Here is a 25,881-nt window from a genome sequence, read left to right on the forward strand (position 1 = left end):
TCATCAACAACCTCCCCATCAATCCTCTACTCAACATGATCATGATTCTCATTCAAAGCATCCAACTTTTCATCATGATGATCCTTCTCATCCAAATGGCCAGCAGAGGGCGTTCCCCCATGGCTTCTAAGCAAGGCATCCAACCCAATCTCCTTATTAATCTCCTCCATCCTCTCAAAGTCAGCTTGAGCTGTACCCTCCGAGCCGAAAATGACATCCATTTCCTCCAGCGTCAATCTCTTCGTCTCAGGAACGAAGAACCAGATAAACGCCGCACCCATGAACGTCAGGATACCAAAGATAAGATACGTTCCATATGAAATGCCAGATATCATATCCGGTGTGACTTGTCCGACAATGAAATTGTTCATCCAGTTAGACGAGGCACCTAGGGCGATCCCATAAGGGCGATTCGACAGAGGCCAGATCTCCGCGACGATGATCCAGGCACACGGACCCCACGAGTACCCGAAATGTATGACGAAGAGCCAGACCATCGCGACAGCGCCCCAGCCAGCGCCCCGATGCTCGGGAAACGAGTCGCGGTACTTGGCGACGATGCCGGCAATGATAATGTGACAGGCGCCCATACCGATTGCGCCGATGGTGAGGATGGGTTTGCGACCCAGGCGGTCGATGTACAGGACGGAGGGAATGGTGGCGAGGAACATGGCGATGCCGACTACGCCGGTGGCGAGGAGCGAGATGGTGTTTCCTGAGAGTCCGATGTTTTGGAAGATTGTGGGTGCGTAGTAGAGGATTGCGTTGATACCAGTCCTGGTTTGAGATGTCAGTAAAGTGTTCCAGTGATCGTCTGGAAAGTTCGGCTTTCAATGTCGTGTCAACTGCCGGGACATTTGACACGCACTCAAGGCAGTGATGTAACTATACTATACTCGAAATAGAAACTAGGTATGAATAGACTCATTGCAAGTAAATGTGGTACGGAAGCGGGAATGGCGGTTGGGGTGCAGATGTGGGGTACCTGGGGGCGGAGAAAATGGAAGGTGGGGGCTTGTGATGAGATTGTGATATTGAGAAATGAAACACCAACTTACCATTGCTGAAAGAACATGGTTACTGTCGCGACGATGACACGCTTGAACATGGCCCTGGTCTTGAAGAGAGAACCAATGGCAACGAATTGGAGCTTGAAAGTGTTCCAGGCTGTCAACCCGCGGAGGGCGGGCCAGTGCTCTGCAACGGTTCGTTTCTCGAAGAGCGATTGTGCCTTGATCTCGAGGAACTCGAGCTCGACGAGCTCGTGGTCTTCGGCAAGGCCACGGAGTCTAGCGAGAACCTTTCTGGCTTCTTCTTCTCGGCCATGATGAACTAGCCAACGTGGAGAGAAGGGCATGAAGAGGATTCCGCCGAAGAGAACCACGGCGGGGAAAAGTTGAAGGCAGATTGGAAGTAGCCAGGCAGCTTCGTGTTGGGATGCTCCTGTGCCGCCAATGTAATTGGTGCCGTAATCAATCCAGAAGGAGACCATGATACCAAAGGTAATGGCGAGCTGTTGGAGTGCAATGAGAGAGCCTCGAACTTCTGGGGGAGCCACTTCGGCGTTGTACATTGGGACGATCATGGACAAGGAACCAACGCCCATACCGCTATTGAAATGTTAGTGACGAGAGAACAAATGATACAATACAGCAGAAGAATTGTTACGCACGTAATAAATCGGCCTGCAAGAATAGAGTTGTGTCCAGCTGATATAGCGGTCGTTTGGATGATCACACCGAGGATAAACACCGCGGTAGCAATCAAGATTCCATATTTTCTCGAGGCCGTTTCTGCCATGAATCCAGAGAGCAGAGTTCCAAACCAAGCACCAAGTTCAAGAATGGATGTCAACCATCCCTTCTTACTCGTGTTGCTAACATAGTCGCCCATGTGGCTTCCAAATGAATGCATGGTCAAGACACCAGAGAAGACTCCTTGGTTGTATCCTGTACTGTGTGAGTCAAGACCAATCAACCTAGACGTACTTCGCTAACCGTAAAGAAGACCTCCAATGCAAGCAAACATGGCAATCATGAACACTCGACCATTCTTGATAAGAGCCGCTGGCCCACTCTTGCCCATCATGGCTTGTCGTCGCTGTAAAGCAGCATCATAAATGCCTGCAGCTGGAGCTGCCCCACCCGCCATCTTGTCAGAAGCTTATTATCGATCGTCGACTGCGAAATCTGATACAAAAAGCGATGTTGCAGCAAGAAAGACTGCAATTGAGACCTCAACACACAGAATGGCTAAAGAAAATCCGCGCTGGCGGATACTGTCCTGTCATATAGAAAATAGTCTAGAGCCATTCACTCAACAGCTCCGGATAAAAGTAAGGGTAAATGTCATCTGGAGGTGGATAGGACCGATACCAGTGGAGCGGGCGAAGCTTGAGTGGTTGTATGCTTCCTGATGAGCCGTAGGGCCCGAGCCTGGGAATCCATTAAAGAAAAAATACAGGAGACTTAATGGTTCGCTGAGGTGGGCATGCGCACGTGTGATGTTGACTCCCCGCAACCGGGAGTAGACACTAGCCTGTTTTCTGGGTAAATGAGAAAATATGGATGGAAAGAACGGCATTTCTGAGTCTCCATTTGACAGGTCCAGTCAGCATCTGGGGATCTGTCGATGATCGCTGCTGGATTGATGTGGTGCTGGAGACTCCGCATTTGTCGCTTGTTTGGGGTAAACGAGAGAGAAAAGCGTGGAGAAGAGCCCGAACCCTGACCCGGGACGCCACCATTCAGCCTGAATAGCACGCACATTGGTGCGGGTGTTTTCCTCCACCGACGTTGTGCTGCCGACAAAATAGTCGGGGGACCCATTGGATCGGATGTTTAAGTTATCAAAATCTTCATTCGATTCGACGTCGAGAATTTGATATCGGTTTGATTGCACCCATTGTTTCGAGCTGAGCCTGTGCCATGGGAAAGCAGCTTGCAGGAGGGATCGTGCATACCGCCCACGATGAGGCATAATCCCAAGAGCGAGGCAGATGTGAGTTGGGACATGGCTATATGTTTGAGTTCTGAGCGTCATCCGTCTGACAGCATTTGTTGGTGATGAGGGGAAAGAGAACATGGAAACATTCAAGGGATGGCGACAGCTGCAGGTGGACGAGTCTCGCTACCTTACCAGTAGCGTCTACACGTGACCTCCGAGATCTTAAGCGCCGATGTTTGGAGCAAGACATGCTTCATCTTGACACGGGAAGACTGCTGCTGATATGCATAAAGCTGCAGGATACAGATTCCCGACTAAGATAGTGTCCAACGTTGGAGCATTATTTTCTCGGGGAGCAGGTACAGTACAATCAGGTTCTTAGACAAGTTGGAACTTCCAGGCTCCTTGGAGTTTGCTGAGAAATACCTCAATTGTGTTACATACTGTACTAGACAGCCTAGATGAATGCCCAAAGTGACATCCTTCTCTGAATCCTTCATCTACGGAGCATTTCTTACTGTATCCTTGTCAATGATCTACACTCACAGGAAGAGGAAGGGCGTAGAAGTTGGCTTCAGCACCTGGTCTCTATCACCTATTCAGACAACATGCAGATATGTAAGGCAGATCACATCCATTGAGGATCACTCCGAGTAAGCCTGAGATCTGGTAGACACTACTGTAGATTGTTTGTTTCACTGAAGGCCATTCGAGTTGTCCACATTCAAAACTGCCGCCGGAATCACGTGACTAGAATAAGCGCCGTACTAACCAGGTATGTCTGAGTGGCTTGTGAACAGGATAAAGCGATATTAATCATACAGATAGAGTCAAGTATGAGAATGATGATTCGAAGAGAAAAAAGAATCAAATTCTACCTAACAAGGATTTTCAGGAGTGAAAGATGTGCAGCGAGTCACATGATCTATGCTATCGGCTTTGCCCATTCGAGCTAGACTCGAGCTTACCATTAGTTCCAGGTTTCGTCTGAAGTCCAACCTTTTTCCCATCTCATCCCTCATCCCATCTCGCTGCATCTCATCTTTTCCAACATCTGATATCTTCAAACGTGCCCATCGCATCATATCCACAAACCACTCGTCGTTTGTACCAGTCTCCCCTGCATTGTTTCCCGCGAGATCTAAATTAATCATCCCATCTAAATTACCCCGTTGACGCCCGCGCTTACCACCCGGCGCTCGTCCAACCACAACCGATGCCGCTGAACAACATGGGCTTCAAGAAGTTTCAGGAGACGATCTGCCGACGCTGCTGCCAACGGTACGACACACAGACAGACAACAGATCATCGCCAACGGGGTAAGGCTGAATTCCTCGCCCCCAGATCATGGAGAAGGGAACGTCGAGCAGCGACCTATTTTTGACCACCTCCCCCCCCTCCACCACTCCACCACCCCTACCGCTTCATCAAGCCTCTCCCGCCCCTTTACCGCCCGCTAATCTACGCGCTGTCCTCTCAAACTCTTGCAAATGATACAACCGCCTGCCGGCCCACCTGGACCAATATGATGGGTCTCTTCTCTTCCAACAGCAGTCTTTGGAGACCGGATTGCACCAGATTGTACCTGCGCGCCTGCTGGCGTCGCGACTGGGGGTTTCATTCTTTCATCTCCCTCCCCAAGAAACCCAGTGACTTGGGAAGGTGGGCCACAGTTACACGGTCTAAAGAAAGACCTGCTTGTTTCAGCACATCATTGTGGTCTCGATTTAGGACACTCGGTCGACGCCGGCGTCAATGAGGCTATAAACAATCTTTGTTGTCGGCCCCCATCGTCATTCCTTCTCCCGCGTTATGTTTCATCATATCAGTGTATAAAGAACGGCCGCCCAGTCCTCCCCATCTCGGCCTTCTTCTTCCCTTCTCCTGCAGAGCCACCTCCATTTGTTTCCTATATACCCCCGATGCGAATTTTCCTAGTCCTACCGTCGTTTCATTCTCCTAACCTCTCGTTTGCAAACAACCCATTCGTTTGATACGAACTTCACCTCCTGGCGAGGCGGTATAATTCCTAATCCGAAATATACATTTCCTCGTCAACCGACAAGATTGTTTCCTTCACCTCTCGCTGTCCGCTTTCCTAGAAATGCCAAAGGGTCATCGATCGGCCAAAAGCCACGGTTACTATCGTCTTAGTCCAGTCACTACTACTCCAACGACCCAGTACGCTCCACTGTCCTCGAGACCAAATCTTGCAAATCTACCCAATACCTATTACGCGCCAGGGCCCCTCACCATGTCACAGCAACAAGCATACAGCCAGCCTCCCTCAGGATACCCCAATGGTGTCGGTGGACCCGTCCAGCACCCCATGTCTACCCATCATTCACAACAACAACAATACAGCCAGATGTCCCAACAACAAGCTCCTCCTCCTCAAGTCTCCATTCGTCCTTCTAGCGGGGCATGGAACCCTCAAGATGATCAGACGTTGATGGCAGCTCGAGCGCAGGGGATGAATTGGGCACCAATTCAACAATCATACTTTCCGTCAAAGACACCAAACGCATGTCGTAAAAGACACGAACGGTTGATGGAGAGAAGGAGCGCCGACGACTGGGACGGAATGAAGCTAGAAAACATGGCCAAAAACTATATGGCCATGCGCCGCGAGATCTGGGCCCCATTAGCCGCCCAATGCGGCGAGAAATGGAACGTCGTTGAACAAAAGGTTAGTTTAATTTATCCCATCCTCATCCCTCGCCTCGCCTACCTCCCTCGCTAACCCACATTCCTCCAACAGTGCATGTCGCAAGGCCTCAAGAACCTCCAAACCTCCGCACGCTCGTGCGCCCGCCGCGAACGCATGCTCGACACGGCGTCCACCTCGCAGTCCGGCGGGGCGGCTCCCTACGGCGTCGCAGGCGCAGGTGCGTTTGAGCACCACACCGATGATTCGGGCTATGCGGATGAGTTGGAAGCTGAGTATGATGCAGATGGAGCCAGCGACCGCTCTGGCGGATCGGTCTACCAGGATCACGGCGCGCAGCACGCGCATGTTTCGCACGGCTACAGCCAGAGTGGAGGCAGTGCGGGGAGTATGGGGATGATGAGCGGAGGGATGGGGCAGGGCATGGATTTGAGGGGCATGGATGTTAGGTATGCGCAGCATCAGTCTAGGTTGCCGAGTATGGATATGGGGATTGATGCTATTATTAATAGGCCCGCTGGTGGTCGTTAGCTCTACAAGAAGGAGGATGATAGCACTGGCGTATGGAGTATGGAGTTCGAGTCGGAAGGAAGCTCATTGAGAAAATCTGTCAGTTGATCATAATGAGATATGATTGTGTAGAATAGTCCGTCTGTACAATACATCAATCGTTCAATATCAGACAGTCCGCTTCAAACCAGCCCATCTATCTCTTGCATATGGCTAATAATCTTACATCGTCTCTTGATCATCTAGTCGGGAGCGCAATTGCAGCAGCTCTAGTTTCAGGTTTCACAATACCCTCCTTGGCTGACAACACAGCATCCTCTTCGTCCTCCTCTAACCAATCCTCCTCATCCAGCTCAGGCTCACCCATCACAGCTCTCCATACGCGCTGCCACATGCCCTTCTTCTCCACCATAGCCAATATCATAACAACTGGCAGGTGCCACACACTCGCCCAAAACAAGCCTCGCGCGCTTCCCCTATGGCCCTCCAGTTTCCAGAACCGCACAGCTTCCCTCACCAACCAGACATTGACCGGCGCGCTTGCTACCGCGAAGCTCCACTCTGTGACCCCGTAGTAACACAGCCCGATGCAGATCGGGAAAAATAGAACACTGTATCGAAGGGCGACTCGTCCGTTTCGGGCGGGGTTTACCCAGCAGAGCATCTTGTAGCCCGCGTTCTTGTATTCTTCCCTGATGGACCAGGACAGGGACATGAAATGCGGGAACTGCCACGCAAACAACAAAGTTGCCAGCAACCAGCCCCCGATATTCTGCTCACCGAGCAGCAATTCTTTCCAGTCCCCATGTGTAGCTGATTGCCCAGCTGCAGCGGTCCATCCCATCAAGGGCGGTATCCCACCCACGATGGCTCCAACCCATGTATTGATCACTGACACCCGTTTCAAAGGCGTATAGACGCCTGCGTATAAAGCGATGTTCAGGGCGCCGAGGAAGGATACGGTGGGGTTCACGCCGTAGTATAAGGCTGTAACTCCACCCATCCCGGCCAGGATGGCGAATAGGGCTGCGCCGCGTGTGGATATCAGGCCTCGTACTAAAGGCCTATTTCTCGTTCGGGACATCAGGGCGTCCCATTTGGGCTCGTAGAGCATGTTGAAGGCGTTCGCGGATGCAGCGCAGAGCGTTGTGCCGGTGGTGAGGAAGAGGAGAGTGAGTGGTGAGAGCGAAGGGGTGTCGGTTGCGGAGGGAAGGAGGAGCTCGGGGACGGGGTAGAGGCTGTAGGATGCACATGCTGTGAGGACGACGAGGATGGAGAGTCGTGGTTTCGAGAGGGAGAGGAGGACGGGTATTAATCTTCGGATGGAGTTTGAGGGAGCTTGGGAGGCCGTTTCGGTCAACGTCGAGGACGAGTTCTGTGGAAGGACAAGGTCGGCACCTGCTGATGCTTTGCGGGCTGCTTGTCTTCGTCGATGAGGGAGGTCTTGAGCTGGTGTTCGAGGAGGGGTGGTAGCTCTGGAGCTTGAAGGAAGCTTCGTAGCTTCATTCTCAGCTGCAATTGAGCTCCCATGTTGTATCGTCGATGTTAAATTCCCTCTCTTCGTCGTCAAGCGTGCTTTTTCGAGCAAGGAATTGGGAGAAAAATATTCAGCTCGTAATCTTGGTGCTGTTCCGGTCACTGCGGCAGCTTGAACGTTCGATTTCCTGGAGAAATTTCTCCTCAGCGAGCGGGATGCTGGTCGGGATATCTGAAGGAGACATGGGAGACATACGGTACTGAGGTGATTGGGACGAAAGGCACCCGCTGTTGGGTACCGTATAATCATTGCTTGCAGTTGATGTTCCTTGAAGACATGAGATGATTTCGAATTGAAGATGCCCGCATGATTCTCGGAAAGTTCCGTACTGCAGCTGGGTAGCCAATCAGACAACGCATATTGCTTAGCACTTGTTTTGGCATTTTTGCTTTTATGAATTTCTTGTTACATTGTCTCATAGTATCTGTGCAAAATAATCTTTCACTATATTAGAATTTTGATAGTCTTTCTTCTAAAGAGCATCACGTGGTATCAAAACATGCCTCGGCTCACGAGCTGTAAACGATTCATCTGTCAAGCTGTCGCCTCCAAGTCCACACCACTTGCTCATCCTTCGCCCGTAAATATGTCACCCTGGTCTACGGACTCGCGTTCGTCTCAATCCGATAAAAAGACACGACAAGGCGTCCAGATTGGGCAAAGGTACGCCCCCTGACGACGATTAACATCTGACTCGTCGGCTCGGCAAACGTACCAGTCTCGAGTGAGGTGATCCCCATCTATAGCTACCTAGATAGACGGCTTTCAAGCTGCCCGTACCCGTTCCTTTGGATGTTTCTTACTATCGCATTCTCCTTTTCCGTTCTGCGAATGCCATGTTGGAAGGCTATTGTCCCGTCGCCGACTCGTCTTTGGCAAGGCCACGGCGTGCGTACTTGCCGATCAAAGTCACTTTTCCGTTGAATTCGTGAAGATTTAGATTAGTGGGCCAGTGTCGGCATCACGGGAGTCATGCTTGTGATATCGTTCGAGGTTACTTGGAAAGTATTTGAAATATATTTAAGCTCTTCGCCTACATTTCACTCTCCTCTTTTGTCAGAAACTTCAAGTCCCAAATCATACCTCGAATAACAAACCTGCTCGAAGGGCTCGATTTGTGGAGCATGGATTCTAGGACATTATCCGGCAAAGCTGTGGAAGATCCTGCAAATGCGGAATCTGATCTTGAAGCCCAAAGAATACTTGCTCCGCTGGATTTGACAGACAAGGACAAAATTCCACACAAGGCTGATCCTAGCAGTGATCTTGAAGAAGGTACTGAGAAGACTCTCGACTGGGAATCACCAGATGATCCAGACAATCCTCGGAATTGGCCTAAAGGCAAGAAGCTTTTCCACACTTATCTGCCGGCGTTATATGGGTTTACAATGTGAAGAACCCTTCTTCTTATACCGCTATCTCAACTGACTTATTTTGCAGAACAATAGGAACGTCTGTCTATGTTCCAGCAATCCCTCACATCATGGAACAATTTCACGTCGAAAGAGAAGTTGCGATTCTACCCCTCTCATTGTACACCGTTGGATTTGTCGTTGGGCCTTTACTTGCAGCACCACTCTCAGAAATATTTGGGCGTCGGATAATATACTGGACAACAATACCAATGTTATTGCTTTTCACTGGAATAGCTGGAGCTTCTGACAGTATTGCTCTATTGATTGTTATGAGATTACTGGCAGGTACTGGCGGATCTGGGACTTTGGCCATTGGTGCAGGTGAGTTCTACTATGTCCTAGTGTTGTACTTTATAATTGACACTATTTCAGGAACTATCGCAGATCTTTGGGACCAAAAAAGCAGCGGAAAGGCAGCACTAGGATTCATCATGGCCCCTTTCCTGGGTCCCGCCTTGGGTCCACTCACTGGAGCATATATCATCAGCGAGTACCACAACGATTGGAGATATTCGATGTGGGTAGTCTTGATTATAGGAGCACCAATATTCTCCATCTCACTATTCATGCAAGAAACTTCCAAGGTTCGCATTTTGCATTTGAGACAGAAGAAGCTTGGCTGTAAAGCTCCACACCACGCCAGAGGCATGCTGCAAAAAGTGCGGCAGGGCTTTATTCGACCTTGGCATATGATGTTCGTAGAGGTATGTTCATAATGCCCTGGCTTTGAATATAATTAATATGATCAAGCCTCTTGTTGGTTTCCTTAGTATATATACGGGCTTCTCATTCGCCATGATGTTCAGCTTCTTCGGATCTTACAGCTACGTCTTCGAACTCGTCTACCATTTCAATCAAAAGGAAGTCGGCCTGACTTTTCTCGGTATCCTTGTCGGATTCATATTGGCCATCATAACTTTTGGTATCTTTGACGCAACGCTTTACGCAAAGGCATCAATAGCAGCGAATGGCAAGCCGGCTCCCGAGCACCGATTGTATGCTGCCATGTTAGGATCTGTAATGCTAGCTATCGGACTCTTTTGGTTCGCTTGGTCGCCTCACAAAGATGTTCACTGGATTGTCCCTGTGCTTGCTGGCGTACCTTTTGGTTGGGGAGCTTTAGATATCTTTGTAAGTCTATCTCCCCCTCCCGAATCTCCATCACTCATCGAAAGCAGATCTCCGTAACAGCCTATCTCGTCGATGTATACCAAGCCTCGAACAGTGCCTCTGCTGTAGCAGCAAACGGCATTCTCCGTTACGGACTGGGAGCCGTGTTTCCGCTGTTCACTCTTCAGCTATATGAGGCGATAGGGATTCATTGGGCGGGAAGCGTCTTTGCTTTTGTGGCTTTGGCAATGTTGCCCGTGCCTTGGATCTTCTTTTGGAAGGGAAAGTTCTTAAGAGCGAGAAGTCATTATGATACAAGTAAGGATTGATTTGTTCTGCTGACGGAAGCAACGGCGTTTGATGACATTTATCGTTTTCATGCGATGTATTAGAGATTTAGAAGACGGAGCTGTCGAGTTTTTACGCGACTTTGAAATGGTGATGCATGTACGGTATAGAGGAACATGTTGTGGATTTTTCCTTTCGGTTTTAGCTTCATGATCGATTATTCGGCACCTCGTTCATAGTCCTTGGCTTCGTTTACCAAATCGGGATGCGTACCCGTTCCAAGTTGCATCTCATCACACCATGCCAGCGACGAGAACCTCCGAGTGGAGTAATCTTCTCTCCCTGCTTTGCTGGAGACGTAAGATGCCAATCATCGCCAATTTGTCCAATTGAACTCTTTACACAGTGCAGTCACACTGCAAAATGTTGGTTCCTGGCTTGAATTTTTGCTTTCGGATGACTTGGGTGTCAAGTGACACTCATCACATTTTCTGCGCCGCAATTGAGCTTATGCCACTCCAGGGTATCATGGGCAAGAGCCCCATGAGGCAGAGTGGCCGAGCGTCAGCAGTGGATGAATAATCTTCGTAAGCAGGACAATAGTATGTTGCTGTCAGACAGTCGATTATATATTCTATTCTGTGTACCCATTCGATGCTCAATGAGTCTAGCAAGTAAGGCTTCAAACGAGCAAAATTGATTTCGCAGCTATGTTCAAATTGCATCTTGTTCATTTCCTGCTTTGCATTCATTTCGCAAATGGCGCGCCTGAAGGTTACCTACCTATCATCAGTTGTCTCGAAGAATCAAATATTCCTCAAGACTACCCAAACACCTCCAACTTCTCACAAGATAGCCTCGACTACAACCTTCGGTTGAACTTCACACCAATAGCTATCGCTGTCCCATCAACGGTCCCCCAAGTTCAAGCAGCAGTAAACTGCGCCGCAAAGCTCGGCATCAAAGTCAATCCTAAGTCTGGAGGTCACAGCTATGCAGGCCACAGTGTCGGTGGAGAGGACGGACATTTAGTTGTAGATCTGAAATACTTCAGAGAGACGAAAGTCGACTCCGCGACGAACGTCGCAACTATTGGACCCGGAGCCAGATTGGGTAATATCGCTTTGGATCTTTATGCCCAAGGTGAAAGAGCGATGGCTCATGGGATTTGTCCCGGGTACAGTAGACCCCTCCTCTTTTATTTGAGAAGCTTGTTAACGAAAACTAGCGTAGGAATAGGAGGACATGTCCTCCACGGCGGTCAAGGCTACAGTTCCCATACCTATGGTCTCCTTCTCGATTTCCTGGTCTCAGCAGAAGTCGTCCTAGCCAACGGCTCCGTCGCAACAGCTTCTAACACCAGTAATCCAGATCTCTTCTGGGCTCTCCGTGGTGCGGGGATGTCGTTCGGGATCGTGACTTCGATGGAATTTCGCACTATTCCTGCACCACCGGAGAATATCCTGTTCTATTATCCGTATTTGTGGAATCAGACGCAAGCCCATGCTGGGTGGGATGCTTGGCAAGCTTATTGTGGTGGGGAGACGACGCCGATTATTCCCCCGGCGATGAATGTCAGGTGGGTGATAGTTGATGGGGATGACGGGTTGTTGTTGTTTTTGTTGGAGGGTGCGTTTCATGGCTCGATTGAGGACTTTGATTTGTCGATTGCACCGTTGATTGATGTTTTGGATGAGATTGGGGGGTTTCAGGGAAATGTTACTGGTGTAGGTGGTCATAGTTGTGAGTGTTTTGTGAGGGTGAGATGAAATTATGGTGGATATGCTGATCTTTGGTAGTGGGATGGTTGGACGCATTGCTTTATGCCAACAGCAACGGACTGTACAGCAATTGGGACAATAACCAAACGCTGGAGACTCCGCTGAATTATACTGCGGTATGCTTCCTCCCAAACTTATCACTCCTCTTACTAACATCTTTCAGCATGCAACCTTCGTACGTATGGGATATTTGCGAGAGCTCCAGCTGACAAGGGCTAGTTCGCGAAGAGTCTAATGACTAGAAATCTGTCACCAGCAGGAGTAGATGCATGGATAAACCGTCTCTACGCTACAGGTCCCACAAGCCCTACAGTACGTACCCCTCTCCTCACTCACCTAAATCCTTCTCACAGCTCCAGGGCTGGTACTTTATAGTCGCTGCTCAAGGCGGACCGACCTCCTACGTACCCACCGTCCCCGCAGATTCAACATCCTACGCCCACCGTCACTCCATCTACGAATGGCAACTCGTCGCCCAAACCAATTCGCCCCCTTTTAACGACGCTGGCATCACTTGGCTTAACCCTTTTGTCTCGGATATTGAAGCTGCTGAAAGTAACTTGACGCTGGGAATGTATTACAATTATGCAGATCCTACTTTGAGTAAAGAGGAAGCGCATGAGAGGTATTGGTTGCAGCATTATGGTAGGCTGGCGGAGATCAAGAAGAGCGTTGATCCGGATTTGGTATTTCTGAATCCGCAGACTGTGGGGAATTGATATCATACTCCGAGAACTAAATATAGATAAGACCGTGTCTTGCAATGTCTGGGTGAGCGACCCAAGATCCAGCATTTTGCCCAGTCACGTGGGCAATGGCGTCGTGTACTTTCATGTTTCTGTTTCAAACTTCGCAATTTCCTTCTCTCTTCCACCTCACGCATCAATTCCACAGTCCCGTCAATTCCACTGGCACGATTCGCGACAATACCGCATCCACAGCGCTCAGTTGTGAAACATGTATCGCCAGCCATTATCGAGTAACCATGCCAGCGACAGAGCACGGCAAAGAATGGCAGTAGTGCTGGGTCGCTGAATGAGGAATGCTGGGGCTCGCGGCCACAAACAACCACCGAAGCACAATTGAGCGACTTGACAGCCTCACTGAAGATGGCAGAGAACCTTGCGAGACTGGGTCTTTTCTTGTCTATTGTATTTTAGGGATACTGTGAGTCTTTAAATGAATATTTGTCTTGTTGTTTCGCAATTCCTGAGGATGCAGGCCTAAGAGCTTATTTGCATCCTCTGGAATGTACGCCAATCTGACTGGCCAATTTTCGCACGCCTTAAGAATGCAGCGCGCCATCTGTCTTTTCTCTTGCCTCGCCCTTCATCTTTCTCTCAGCGCGCTCTGTTCCTTGCACCGAAATTGATCTTGGTGACGCCTTGTCCAGAGATCATGGCGGCCAACAACAATAAGCGTGCGGCTCAGAACGATCTCAACAAACGGGGTGGGAAGAAAAACTGGGCTGCAAGGGCCAAAGATTATGTGTTGGGGAACGAAGACGATGAAGAAAGTTCATCTGACGACGATGAGGAGGGAACTCGGACACCTGATCCAAACAAACCATCTATGGCAGACATGATTGACGCCAGTTTTGCAGCTCAAGAGAAAGCCATTATGCTAAGACAGGCAAAAGCAGCAGGTATCCGAGCAGGCATTACTCCATACGAGGCGCGTTACATCCAAAGGCGGCAAGATATTTCAGACCAACTTGCTGAGGACTCTGTCAAGGAGGTTCTCGAGACACACCTTACAAAAGAGCAAATGCTATTGTTCATGCCTGTCCTGTATGCTGGACCTGGAGCCATTCTGGAGATACAAGCACATAACAAAAAACTCTACGATGAAGCTCTCAAAAATGGACCTTTCAAAGGCCAGAAAAACAACATCATTACGAAGATCACCATGTTACACTATGGTCTGCCTGTAGAGCCTGTGACGTTGACCAACATCAACAATTCCGGGAAAGACGACGACGATCCAGACGATGCTCCATCTTCGCCACCGCGCGTCCAGAGAATGATGTGGGCAGAAAAACCACTGGAGTTCTTAGACAAGTATTACGAACGTGGACATGGGTTTCCAATGCTCCGCCGTAAGTGTCTGGATTGTAGTCTTCTCCAATGGTATGCTAATAATAAGTAGGAACTGGTCCTCTACCAAAACCTATACAACCACAAGGATTTGTGAAGTTGCGTGGAGGTGGACCTAAGCGAGCATTACCTGTTCGATGGCTTTACAGTCATTACGGTGGCAGACTACCAGTTACCGCGCAAATGGTAGATAACCATCCAACCGTCACAGCTGAGGTATTCAGGCCGATCGCACTTCAGCTGCTTGGCTGGGCCGAGGCTGATGATTGGCTATACACTGTCGACCAATATCGCAACCAAGAGTCTAACAAGGGCGAAGAAAACAAAGAGTTCATCAGATCTTTCCGCATCACCAAGGCCAACTTCGTCCACATGTATCGGCAATGGATCAGAAATCGCGTTTCCAATACTCTCCAGGACTGGGTTATGGTAGTCCGCTTTACACATAATCCCAGTCAAAATCCTGCTACTTTTGCCCTACCAGGAGCAGACTCGCCAGGAAACCCACCAGCACCAGGTGATATAGAACAGCCCGTAGACGATCCTCCTCCCGACGATGACGACAACCCTCCTCCAGGGTCAGAGCATAGCAGCCTCATCCCGTCATCCCATAGCAGCCCCCGATCTTCAAACCATAGCAGCCCCGCACCTAGAACTCGTCCGCCTCCCACTGGTGAGAGGCGGAGGGTCTACCATCACGATAGAACGGACGAAAGCCAAGAGTTCACGAATGATTGGATGGATTTTCGCAACGCGGTCAGGCGGCTTCTAGGATTGACTGCAGCTTCCAACGATATCGCTTTACAGTTGAACTTTTACGGAAGTCAGTTAGGCACGAGGTTCCGCTATAACCATTACATCTCAGTTAGCAGCAACGTTGGCGACCAGGTATATAACGAAAAGATTGCACACTTGATGTTCAGCGCAACTGGTGGAGATGACTGGAGACTCTCTGTTCATCCTTTACCCAATAATGGAGTCCCGCGCCCCGCAACACCAATGTGGCCGCCCTGGGAGAACGTGCCGTATAACGTAACCGCAACTACTCCTCGCGTCGTACATCAGACGAGAGAGAGAGCACGCCTCTATGGACCGACTGATCGCCCTGCTTACAGGATAGCGAAAGTAACTGATCAGGATCAGGGTACGCAGCTATTCCTCAACATTGCTCGGAGGGCGCTCGGTCTACAGGGTGCCAATTTTTCTTTCCGAGTAGACTTCCATTCTCGACAGCTGAATCGAGTCGGCCCTGGGGCGGGTTTCCGGTTCAGTCACCACATCATTGTTGACCAGGACAATATTAAGCGGATTTTCATTGGCAGCATCAGGACATACCTGTTTGACAGCGGTGACGATTGGTTCGTGCGTGTTGTTGAAGCTGATAACAACACGAGAAGGCCCCCACCACCTGCCCTGGGTCTGCCAGCTACAGGTGATTCTACAACGGTCACTCCGATTGTCACCCCAACCGATCCACCTCCTGGTCCAGATACTGGATTCATCTACGCCTATTCTGGGAAGATTCGGATCAGACAAGACAACGAACAGTCGTTCCAAAATGGAGCGTTGAGATTGCTCAACGTAGACCCGCTCACAAAGTGGTGGTTTAGGGTTACTGCATACCAAGCAGATGGTACAGTTGATCCTGCGGTAAATTCTTTGATAGTGAAAAAGGATGAGATAAGCACGGAGTATGCTAAGATCTCTGGCGCTCGAGATGCTAATGGAAACTGGCGCGTCTTCGTGCACAGAGGGCTGGCAGCCCCAGCTACCGCCGATGGGAGAGAGCCTGACGGCGAGCTCATAAACATTGTTTCTGTCAAGCCTGCTGTATCGACAGCTCTTTATGCCTACTGGAATATCCCACGCGAGTTGCTGACAGTCGCTCATGGTGTCAATCAATTTCAACCAGAATTCTTCCGAGCGCTGCAGGTGCATTTCAACTCACACCTAGCTCGGCCAGCACACCACATTAACATCGAAGGCCAAGACCTTGGATGGGGAGGTATGGAGGTCGGGCCAGCACCACTTGAAGCCTTAAGAGGCGTGTACCGTACTGCAGAAACTACACTAACAGCTGCACGAGCGTCTGGACAACTTGGACAGCACCGTCTGGTATACAACCTCGCACGACTACCGGTGAACCTAAATTTGCCTCCCGATGCTATTGGTATCCGGATGGTAGGTAACTCCCAACTGGGAGCCACTTCTCCGGCTGCTCCTTACCAAGATATCGCAGAAGATATTCTGGACATTTCTCGAACTTGGGTGGATGAGGCCCCAGATCCCCCAGTTCGGGCCGGGCGCCAAGGGGCACTGCCGGATTTCTACAGAATATGGTATACAGCAGCCGACCGGGAGCAGAATGTTGGTGGGGAAGTTGTTCCGTACAACCTTGGGACAGCTCTGGGGTTCCTAACTCGGTTCATGAGCAATAATCGAACACGGCCTCCAACGAATTGTCTGTGGTTCCGCCCAGAGTGGCGTGTGTTTACCGTCCAAAATCTTGGAACCCTTGCACCAAATGTGGCAGCCCCCCAAGTGCAATGGGATGTGGCTACTGCAGGAGCAACCTTAGTTTCGTTTCGTACGGTGTTCGAACAGCTCCTTAGACTTTCCACTCCTGGCAAGACAGATGCACAAATAGCCACCGACGTCTCGTCTTTCCAGATTACAAGCCCCGGATGGACTGGCAGCACAATGGCCACTACGAAATTTGTCGTCACTAGTGAAACAACGGAGACAGAATGGCGAAGAGATATCTTCGATTGGTTCCAAGGCAATGTGTTCTTTGTGAAGAGCCAAGCCCAACTCGATTATGGTAAAGATTCAAATTCCACGTTCGCGTTCTTTCTAATGAAGTGTAGTTCTTGACAGAGACCCTCCCTGGGGACTTGCTGAGATCGAAGCTCCACCTCCACCATCGCGACCACCTACGCCCGAACCAGTTGCTGTCCCCAGAGGGAACGCTCCAAAATTCAACAGGCCAAGACTCCTGAAGCTTCAGGAAGAGAAGGCCAAGCCTGTCGCATTCGATCCCTGGCAAGCTAATCAAAACAGACTTGACCGACTTCAACGTGAATCATATTACAAAAACCAGTCTGCGATTGAGCCTGGCCAGAAGGCTGAACCTCCCATCTTTGGAAAGTCTCAAGACTTACTCCTTACCACTGGATCCAATGTTCCAGAGATATATTTGAAACCGCTCACGGCAACGGATATCGACCAAATCGTTGAGGAGAATCGGAGGATTAGGAACAGAAATCTTGAGAGGCAAACAGCTTGCGCAATGTGCAATGAAGCCTTCCCCAAACACAACCCTAATGCCATCGTCGCCCACTACAAAGAACATGCCGATGCCCTTGCTGCCGCTGGCAAATGTCCCATCTGTCAGACTGAAGGATGGGTGTTCATGGATATGGATCACAAGAGGCAGCATTTGGAAGATCATTTCGCAAAAACCGAGGGCACCCGCCTTAAGAACTTCTGGGCACAGTATAAATGCCCAGTCTGCCTAGACGACCTTACTGGCCTGGAACCTGAGAAGGCCCTTGATCATATTGCAGGACATACTCCAGAGATCGTTCGGTACTGTGACCGATGCAGTTTCGATACGAAGACAGCCACCAGAAGAGAGCTTGATCATCACAACCAGAACTGCCGTGTATGGGCGTCTGAAGAAGAAGCGGAAAAGAATCCGAACTTTTGTGGGCAGTGTGGGAGAACTCGACCTGTTGATGAGACCAACGCCCAACGAAGAGCTCACAATAAGCTTTGTCGTCCACCTCCTGGTGAAAACTGCAGAAAGTGCGGAATCGACCTCGAACCCATGAACGAGAATGAGTACAACTCCCACAATCAGAGGTGTGAAGTTCCTCGAGGATGGCCTGGCACATTCTGCCGAAGGTGTGGCAAGGACCTGAGCATAATGGATGTCAATGGTCTGTATGCTCACCGAGCAGAGTGTCTGAACAAGCCTACAGCCAATCGTGCAAAAGATCCTCGTCCAGCTTGTAAGTAAAGTTCTGCTGCTTGTTATCTTTTTGAAAAGATTAGTCTGCCAAGATATTCATTCTAACCGAATATACCCGTAGATCTGGAATCCTTGATGAGGAAAGCAGCGACCGATGAACTTGCCAATAAGACGCTAGCAGCCGAACTAGAAAGACGACTGGCAGATATCATTGCCCGTGAGAGATTGCTAGGAGACCAACCTCCTAACGACGCAGACCTACAAAGACGACTAGATGAATGTCTCAACCTTGGCACCGTCAATCTTGGAAACTGCCCTATTGCTCATTGCGAAAACCCTAACCTTGGGCTTTTCACTAGAGCAGAACTCTATGCGCATCTCTTATACCATAACCTGAACTCTTTCTTGGACTGTCCTTTGGTCCTCGACACAGGTACTGTTTGCGGCACTGTGGTCTCTATCCGGCATGCAGGTATCACTTCTGAAGAAAAGTTGGTAGATCATTATCAACATATTTCAGCAAACGCTGCAGACAATGGAAATAACAGCGCAGAACTTGTGCGTCTTAGGGCACAGATTGAGACGCTCAGAAGGGAGTTGCAGCAGTGCCGAGAAGAGCGAGCTGGGCCTCTGGCAGAGTATCAACGTCGACTACGAGCGCTCCGTGCACATCATGACACACTGAGCGATGAAACAGACACAATCCTGGCTAGATGTACCCAGGAGAAAGAAGCATTTAGACCCCGTATCGCCACGATGCGAACTCGAATAGCCGATGCAATTGCAGCTCAACCAGATCCCAAGACAGCGGCCTCGAAGCAAATACTCAGAGACATTGAGGGTGAAGTGGGAGAGCTGAACGCCCAGTTCGCAAGGGTCAGAGAAGATCATTGTGAAGACAGGGAAATCGCTCTGATAGTGTCAAGTACAGCCAATGTGGCTGAACTTAACGCTTTAGCTGCTGACAAGCCAAATCCCATTCCGGAAGATCTTGAGAGAGATTTTGTAGAACTACGAGGACTCATACGAGCACTCGAGACCAGGATGGGGGATTCCATGCTCGTTTGCGGTGCCTTGACGACGTTGGTGGATGATGCGATCACACAGTTTCGGGATGATCTTACAGCAGCCCAGGTCGATCAAGTTGGTTTCCTCCCATCTCCACCAGGCGGATACCGCGTCCGAGGCTCGCCCCACAAGACCTCACCACGCAAACGCTCCGGACCCGCAGGCTCGCCCACGAAAGCGGGCTCGAAGCGCAAGATGCACATCCCCGAAGACGAAGATGACTCCTACGTCCCAATTCCGTATCTGGAAGTCGGGACTCCGGCTCCAGTTCCAGGCATGCGGGGCAATAAGAGGGCGCGTACGGATGCGGGGAGTGAGGAGGATTATGTGATTGTGGGCGAGAGTTTATCTTCTGCTGCTCCGACGAGACGAACTACTAGAGCGACTAGTGGTACTCCGGCTCCTACCTCAGGCGGGCTGACGGTCAAGAAGGCGAGGGGGAGACCGAGGAAGGATGCTGATGACGAGAGTCCTGAGACGGTGGGTGAAGATGAGGGCAGTGATTCGGTAGTTGTCAATGCCAGAGCTAGTCCGAGGAAGGGGTCCAAGCAGAGTCCTGCTAAGAAGAAGTGAGTGTAGGTTTGGTGGTTTGGTGACTGGGGTGGAGCATTCTTGAATTTGTTTTACCTACTTTTGTTTTCTTCTTTTCTGGCATGGGTGGGGTTGTAAGAGAGGGAGAACCTATCACTTAATATTGTTAAGTCGCCCTAGTTTTCAAATGCGAGTATTATTCATTCGGTGTCTTGATCTTGGGTGCCACTTACATCCAGAGGATTGATGAGGCTATTTATAATGCCCTCTCTGGTATTCACATAGCATTTCTCCACCAGCTATTGCTTTGATGGTTCAATTCGACAAAAATATTCTATTCATATGTGCGGTATCATTTGGATCCATGAAGGTGTCCAAAATACACCTATCGGAAGGTAGCGCAAACTGACAAATGACTCGATAACGATATACAAACGGCACAATATATACCCAAACAGTAAAACATGACCCGGAAACTTATAGCTTACAGAACACAGACAATCACCCTCATCATCTTCGCCAAAGCAGCCAGAGAGAAAGTGACCTATCCAAGTCAGAGCAAAGAAGACGGGCATTGTGGCCACAATATCTATGGCGGCTATTCTCCACAAAAATCTCTCGAGAGGAGAAGGGAAGTCGAAATTGGAAACAATGAAATGAATGCCCCCATAGACGGCCGGTAAGGCTAGAAGCAACACAAGGAGGACCTTGCTGTTGAAAATAAACATGACGATATCTTCTGGGTCCATTTGACTTTCTCCAGTATACTGGATATTTCCAGCCGACCGACTGAATGACTCGTGATAGTGCTCCTTAGCGAATCGTGGCTCGCGGTGCTCTGGGTGGAGTAGCTCTGCTTTGTGTACTGGGCCGTCTATTCTCTCGATCGCTGCAACCACTCTCTCGAGTCTGGTGATATCCGGCCTTTGCAATTCGCAAGAGGGGAGAGTTGGTTCGGAGTACCAGATTTTCAGTTCCCAGCGCTCTCTGTCGTCCGTAGATAAATACTCATAGCCTTGACGTACAACACGTTCCCGGAATTCCTCTCTCTCGAAAGAAGACATTCGGGAAACAAGACTTACTCCACAGTCGAGAGCTTCGCCAACGTTCAATAGCATAGTCGGTTGCTTTTGGTCTATCTCCATGGGCACATATTTGACGGCTTTGACTTTGCCGTTTTCGGCTGTCACATACAGCTTTTCTGCGTTGCTTGAGTGAATCCATTTGATAGCAGGTGGGCGAGTTCGGACATTGTGACTCTTAGGATATATGATGATCTCGTCACTTTCTTTGTCGTGAAATTGCTCTTGGATCATTAGAGCTACGATATCCTCATATTCTTCCGAGTTGACGACTTCCGGATCATGCATATCAAGTGGCTTCTATACGAGCAACAATGTCAGCTCTTTTGTAAATGTCGGTTAAGCTTAGAAACTCTTACCTCCATCCAGAACAGATACATGAGAAGTGCGCAAAAAACATGCACCATAGTGTGGACTTCGAGAAGTGAGAGAGGAAGACCATAAACCTTCCGAACAATACACTGAGTTGCCATCCAGACGACTTGCATCATGACAAGACACTTCTGCACCACGTCGGCCTTACTCTTATCGTCAATTTTGGATCGTGGAACAGGCACAAAGTAGCCCAGTGAAGCAAGTTGCAAGACTCCATTCGGCGTCAATCTCAAAGACCCTGAGCCTAGAGTTCCCCTTGGCGAGTCTCTCCAGGTACTGCGAACAATGTCTTTCGCGGAGATCTCCAGGCCACCCATGACAACGAAAAATCCGTACTTGATGTCAAACGCGGACTGCGTCTTGATATTAGCAGATTAATTGAGGTTAAAGTTTAGAAGTCAATCCTTACATTGTTGGCCAATTTCTCTTCTCCTCTTTCAAGAGCAATGCGATTAAGTTCATTTGCAAGACGGCGAGCCTCGAGGAACTGAGAGCAAGCAAGGTATAACACAACCTCGGGCGCAATAAGGCCTATGAGTACCCATTTCCCCTTTGTCGCCAAAGCTTTGAATTTACCAGTTTCTCCTGGGACGTTTAGGTGTAGTGCCGTGTAAATACATGCTATTAGAGTAATGATACAGCTCCATAGGATCGTCAAAGTACCCCTCAGCTCGGGACTGGCTACAAACGAGGGGGCAATTATGGTCTTGAGTGCTGTCGTATTCCTACTATTATTGAATATCTGACTTTGCACAAAATATAAGGAAGAAGGTTGTCCCTCAGCAAGTGCAGATGTGTTATCCATGACGATGTTTGCGAGACTGAAGATCGAAGGGAAGGCCAAATCGAGGATAATTGTGTTGAGTGGAGAGAGAAGGCTGGGGATGGTAAGATAGACTCACGAGCTGAAAAAAACCAAGGCGCTTTTCGAAGCCACACCCGATGTTGTGAAACCCGCCTCCTCCAAGTCTAGAATAGATATGGTCTCGACAACGCATGCAGCAAGCCGCTAAAATGCCCAATGAGCTAGTTACAACCGCATTGTCAATAGTGGTTAATTCAAGCAGCAGAAAGACTTATAGCAGTGCTTAGTTCGGTTGCTTTTCTTGGCGCGGTCCTTGACCGGCTTCAACCAATGTTTGATAAAAAGGTTGAGAAGGATAGTAGAGCATAGCTTTCCACGCCAAAAGAGATAAAGCATACCCTTTAACATGAAATCATGTACAGCATTGCATACACTTGTTGTCATTCTGGTCTGTTGATTGTCGTTGAAAGAAAGAAAGGGGCACGCGAGGCTGAAGCGAACGGAAGATCCTCAAAAAATTTCTCCGCGATCACATTCTCATACGACCAGCATCAAGCTTCAATTGGAGCATGAGCATGCCCAACACCAGCAATGTTCGAGAACCTCTGCACACTTCCGCTCTCTTCGGAGCTGTTCACCCAAGCTCTTCATCCAATAGAGTCTGTCCTTGCAGTCGGATTGTCTGCCGGGCACGTTCAATGCTTCCGACTTCCTGCTGTACCTGGGAGCTCCAGCGACGATGATGATCCAGATACGAGCATCGTTTCGACCGGTACCAGCACGATTGACACCGAATGGCGAACTAGGAGACATAAGGGAAGCTGTCGGACCTTGGCGTACAGCGGAGACGGTGAAAGTATGCAAATCAAAGCTACCCCGCGATGAGCTCTATTGACATTATTCCAGTTCTATACTCCGCAGGCACAGACGGCTTCCTGAAAGCTGCAACTTCGTCAACAGGCCAAGTCGTATCGAAGCTCGCCATCCCTTTAGACAGATCCACAAACGGAATTGATCCTCCTACCCTCCTTCACCCGCTCTCCCCCCAAACGCTGCTTCTCGCGACCGATTCTGCTGCTCTCCACCTCTACGACTTACGAGTACCTTCCGAGTTATCTGCGAAGCCTAGCCAGACACATCGGCCTCACGACGATTACATATCTTCGCTCACGCCTCTTCCTCCGACAGAAGCTAGCACGAGCGGATTCAGCAAACAATGGGTCACGACGGGTGGAACTACATTGGCTGTCACGGATCTGCGAAGAGGCGTATTGGTCAAGAGCGAGAATCAAGAAGAGGAGTTGCTGAGTAGTATCTTCGTTGGCGGATTGCCTGCGCGGCCAGGAAGGAGCAAGGGTCAGAAAATACTGGTTGGGAGCTCGAATGGAGTGCTCACACTATGGGAGAGAGGTGTTTGGGATGATCAGGATGAGAGAATTATTGTTGATGGTGGAAGAGGTGGAGGCGAGAGCTTAGATTCCTTGGTCGTCATGCCAGAAGAGGTTGGCGATGGTGGGAAGAACGTGGTTGTTGGGCTTGGTGATGGATCAATCAGAATCGTGAAGCTAGGCCCTAACAAGCTTGTTGGTGAGCTGAGACATGATGAGGTCGAAGCTGTCGTTGGACTGGGATTTGATGTTGGAGGAAGACTTATCAGCGGAGGTGGCTCGATCGTCAAAGTCTGGCAAGAGAAGTTGAACATTGAGTCCGATGAAGAGGACGATTCGGAGGAAGAGGAGGCTGGTGCCCAGAAGAGAGCTGTCGAGGGAAGTGATAGTGATGGCAGTGATGCTGCGGATAGCAGTGACGAAGACAGTGGTCGAAAACGAAGAAAGAAGCGAAGAAAGGCAAGAAAAGGCAATAATTCAGGAAATGGTATCCTGGGATTCAAAGGTTTGGAATGATACCCAAAAGCATTTGTTGATAGTCATTACCACACATTTGTGGGGCATTTCGAGATCAAATTTGTATTTCCCAGCAGTTAAGGCTGTCTGAAGCTCTTCATAGCTCACTTCAGCTGATCGAAGACAATCAAAATGAAACTTAGCTTTCATACTTCATTCAGCTTGACCATTTGCAGTAAACAATACGGAATTCTGAGATGTGTTCTTGCAATTGTAAGATATCGGAGACTTTCATTACTCTCCTCTTGCTGCTGGTGTATAGTTGCACAGGTGCTATGCAGCCAAAGGCTAATTGAGATCAGGGAAACTGAAGTAGCTCCTATACCCAGCGCACCAACGCGTTAAATGTGGAGCTTTAGCAGCACGAGGAGCGGCGGACAGTGCATCATATCGCAATGTGATTGTTTTTTTCTCTCGACTAGGAACGAATCCATGGTCTGGCCTGATACCTGACCCAGATTTCCGCTTCCAAATCAATCAATAAACTTGCAATACCCTGAAAAGTCCGAAGTCGCTAACGTCTCAAGCCCGCAATCCGACACTCAAGGGTCCTCCTCCCATACTCTATTCAGACATATTAAGACCCTCGCATTTGGCGAATCTGCTGAAACGAGGCGTTGAAGATGTTGCACTTGTGGTCTGTCGTCAAAACGTTGACTTAGCTGCCATCTGTAACCCTTACGCCTCTGGGGACTTTCCCACAGAATTATGAAGAAGGTCTCGAGATTCGGGAGTGGGAGAACGAAGGCTTCCGGACTGTAAAACAACGGTCCAGGATATGCAATATTTCTGATCCTCAACAAAGCGTCAGAAGCCCCCAAAATCGACATGATTGTGTCCCTATATATTCCACTGTCTGCCTGTCTCAGACCAGCGTGAGCGACTTGAATGCTGCGAGCTGCTGGGAGATAGAGAAGATCGACTTCTGGGTGAAAGATGGTGGTGAGCTCTTTTCCGTCCTGTGTCTGTCGCTTGAGGTCGACATATCCATACAATTCCCTTTCTGCTCGAAATTTTTGGTTGATCTGACAGAAGATAGCAGGTGGATTTGACGTTCGTGCGAGACGGATGACACGGGGATTGTCCTCGATGTATTCTCTCCATATCTGGTTTCGAATCTCGACCGGGAGATTTATGAATGAGGTAAACGTCGAGAGAATGGAACTGTTCCTTTCGTTTTCCTGTGGAGAGATCAGTTGGATATTCTGACATGCCGCAAGAGCTGGGACTTACGGTTTCATTCACCGTTGAATCTTCATCTAAGGTCGCGGCAGCCAGTGTGTCCGAGATAGATGAAGTGCTGACCAAGGCAACTTGCAGATCGCTGGCAGGAGCGGGAGATGCAGAGGTACGCGCCTTTGGCTGCATGAGCTCGATAAAGCGTCGAGTAAATCGTGAGGAAGGAATCGATGGGGCTTGGATATCCGGTGTATCTGCCGTCATGATGATTTCTTCGCCGATGCTTTTGAGAGTGGTCTTGAGAGGAAGATAACTTAAATGGAAGTGGCTCAGGGACAGAAGGAGTAGCGTGATCCGCGCTTTTGAGAGGGGATGCTAGCCGAATTCAAGAAAGAGGCTAAGATGAACTGCTAGATTGGCTTGGAATCAGATGAATACTACCATGAGTGACATAAAAGTCTTGCAGAAATAAATATCTCTACGTCTTGGCATGATGAGTCGCGTCATACAAGCAACACCCTGAATAGATGTACTGCACGGAACAGGATCGCGTCGAACGAGTCAATGGATGAGTTCAATTTAACATGTGCAGGATTCAATTGAGACTTCCCT

General features: G+C 49.4%; 8 protein-coding genes across 8 annotated transcripts; 4 read left to right on the forward strand and 4 right to left on the reverse strand.

Moving 5' to 3' along the window:
- Window positions 1-26: 26 nt before the first annotated feature.
- On the reverse strand, window positions 27-2,151 carry LY89DRAFT_597944 (general substrate transporter; the record flags this gene model as incomplete). The annotated part of the gene is made up of 4 exons (XM_018210006.1): window positions 27-777; window positions 1,059-1,610; window positions 1,673-1,949; window positions 1,998-2,151. 4 exons carry the CDS (start codon window positions 2,149-2,151, stop codon window positions 27-29), a joined length of 1,734 nt encoding a protein of 577 aa, XP_018063938.1.
- A 2,747-nt stretch (window positions 2,152-4,898) lies between these two features.
- LY89DRAFT_710964 (protoheme IX farnesyltransferase mitochondrial precursor) lies at window positions 4,899-7,932 on the reverse strand (the record flags this gene model as incomplete). Its single annotated transcript, XM_018217875.1, has 2 exons — window positions 6,417-7,932; window positions 4,899-4,903 (listed from the first exon to the last, which is right to left on the reverse strand). The coding sequence occupies exons 1-2, from the start codon at window positions 7,909-7,911 to the stop codon at window positions 4,899-4,901; spliced, it is 1,500 nt and encodes a 499-aa protein (XP_018063939.1). The 5' UTR covers window positions 7,912-7,932.
- An 854-nt stretch (window positions 7,933-8,786) lies between these two features.
- Window positions 8,787-10,701, forward strand: LY89DRAFT_657007 (putative polyamine transporter 4; the record flags this gene model as incomplete). Its single annotated transcript, XM_018212415.1, has 5 exons — window positions 8,787-9,052; window positions 9,103-9,398; window positions 9,450-9,781; window positions 9,828-10,208; window positions 10,256-10,701. 5 exons carry the CDS (start codon window positions 8,787-8,789, stop codon window positions 10,514-10,516), a joined length of 1,536 nt encoding a protein of 511 aa, XP_018063940.1. The 3' UTR covers window positions 10,517-10,701.
- A 484-nt stretch (window positions 10,702-11,185) lies between these two features.
- Window positions 11,186-12,975, forward strand: LY89DRAFT_597906 (FAD-binding domain-containing protein; the record flags this gene model as incomplete). Its single annotated transcript, XM_018210004.1, has 6 exons — window positions 11,186-11,652; window positions 11,704-12,206; window positions 12,275-12,372; window positions 12,420-12,431; window positions 12,476-12,568; window positions 12,616-12,975. The coding sequence occupies 6 exons, from the start codon at window positions 11,186-11,188 to the stop codon at window positions 12,973-12,975; spliced, it is 1,533 nt and encodes a 510-aa protein (XP_018063941.1).
- A 679-nt stretch (window positions 12,976-13,654) lies between these two features.
- Window positions 13,655-19,966, forward strand: LY89DRAFT_740673 (uncharacterized protein; the record flags this gene model as incomplete). Its single annotated transcript, XM_018220617.1, has 4 exons — window positions 13,655-14,354; window positions 14,405-17,173; window positions 17,220-18,365; window positions 18,447-19,966. The coding sequence occupies 4 exons, from the start codon at window positions 13,655-13,657 to the stop codon at window positions 19,964-19,966; spliced, it is 6,135 nt and encodes a 2,044-aa protein (XP_018063942.1).
- Window positions 19,967-20,224: 258 nt separating this feature from the next.
- LY89DRAFT_273733 (uncharacterized protein) lies at window positions 20,225-22,633 on the reverse strand. The gene is made up of 4 exons (XM_018206387.1): window positions 22,585-22,633; window positions 21,791-22,407; window positions 21,366-21,734; window positions 20,225-21,306 (listed from the first exon to the last, which is right to left on the reverse strand). The coding sequence occupies exons 2-4, from the start codon at window positions 22,184-22,186 to the stop codon at window positions 20,263-20,265; spliced, it is 1,809 nt and encodes a 602-aa protein (XP_018063943.1). The 5' UTR covers window positions 22,187-22,407; window positions 22,585-22,633; the 3' UTR covers window positions 20,225-20,262.
- A 56-nt stretch (window positions 22,634-22,689) lies between these two features.
- Window positions 22,690-24,225, forward strand: LY89DRAFT_627778 (WD domain-containing protein). Its single transcript, XM_018211157.1, has 2 exons — window positions 22,690-23,042; window positions 23,093-24,225. Exons 1-2 carry the CDS (start codon window positions 22,778-22,780, stop codon window positions 24,088-24,090), a joined length of 1,263 nt encoding a protein of 420 aa, XP_018063944.1. The 5' UTR covers window positions 22,690-22,777; the 3' UTR covers window positions 24,091-24,225.
- A 407-nt stretch (window positions 24,226-24,632) lies between these two features.
- LY89DRAFT_740676 (uncharacterized protein) lies at window positions 24,633-25,533 on the reverse strand (the record flags this gene model as incomplete). Its single annotated transcript, XM_018220618.1, has 2 exons — window positions 24,633-25,271; window positions 25,324-25,533. 2 exons carry the CDS (start codon window positions 25,531-25,533, stop codon window positions 24,633-24,635), a joined length of 849 nt encoding a protein of 282 aa, XP_018063945.1.
- Between the last annotated feature and the right edge of the window lie 348 nt (window positions 25,534-25,881).

The sequence above is a fragment of the Mollisia scopiformis genome (assembly GCF_001500285.1).
Source record: "Mollisia scopiformis unplaced genomic scaffold LY89scaffold_28, whole genome shotgun sequence".
Classification (NCBI taxonomy): domain Eukaryota; kingdom Fungi; phylum Ascomycota; class Leotiomycetes; order Helotiales; family Mollisiaceae; genus Mollisia; species Mollisia scopiformis.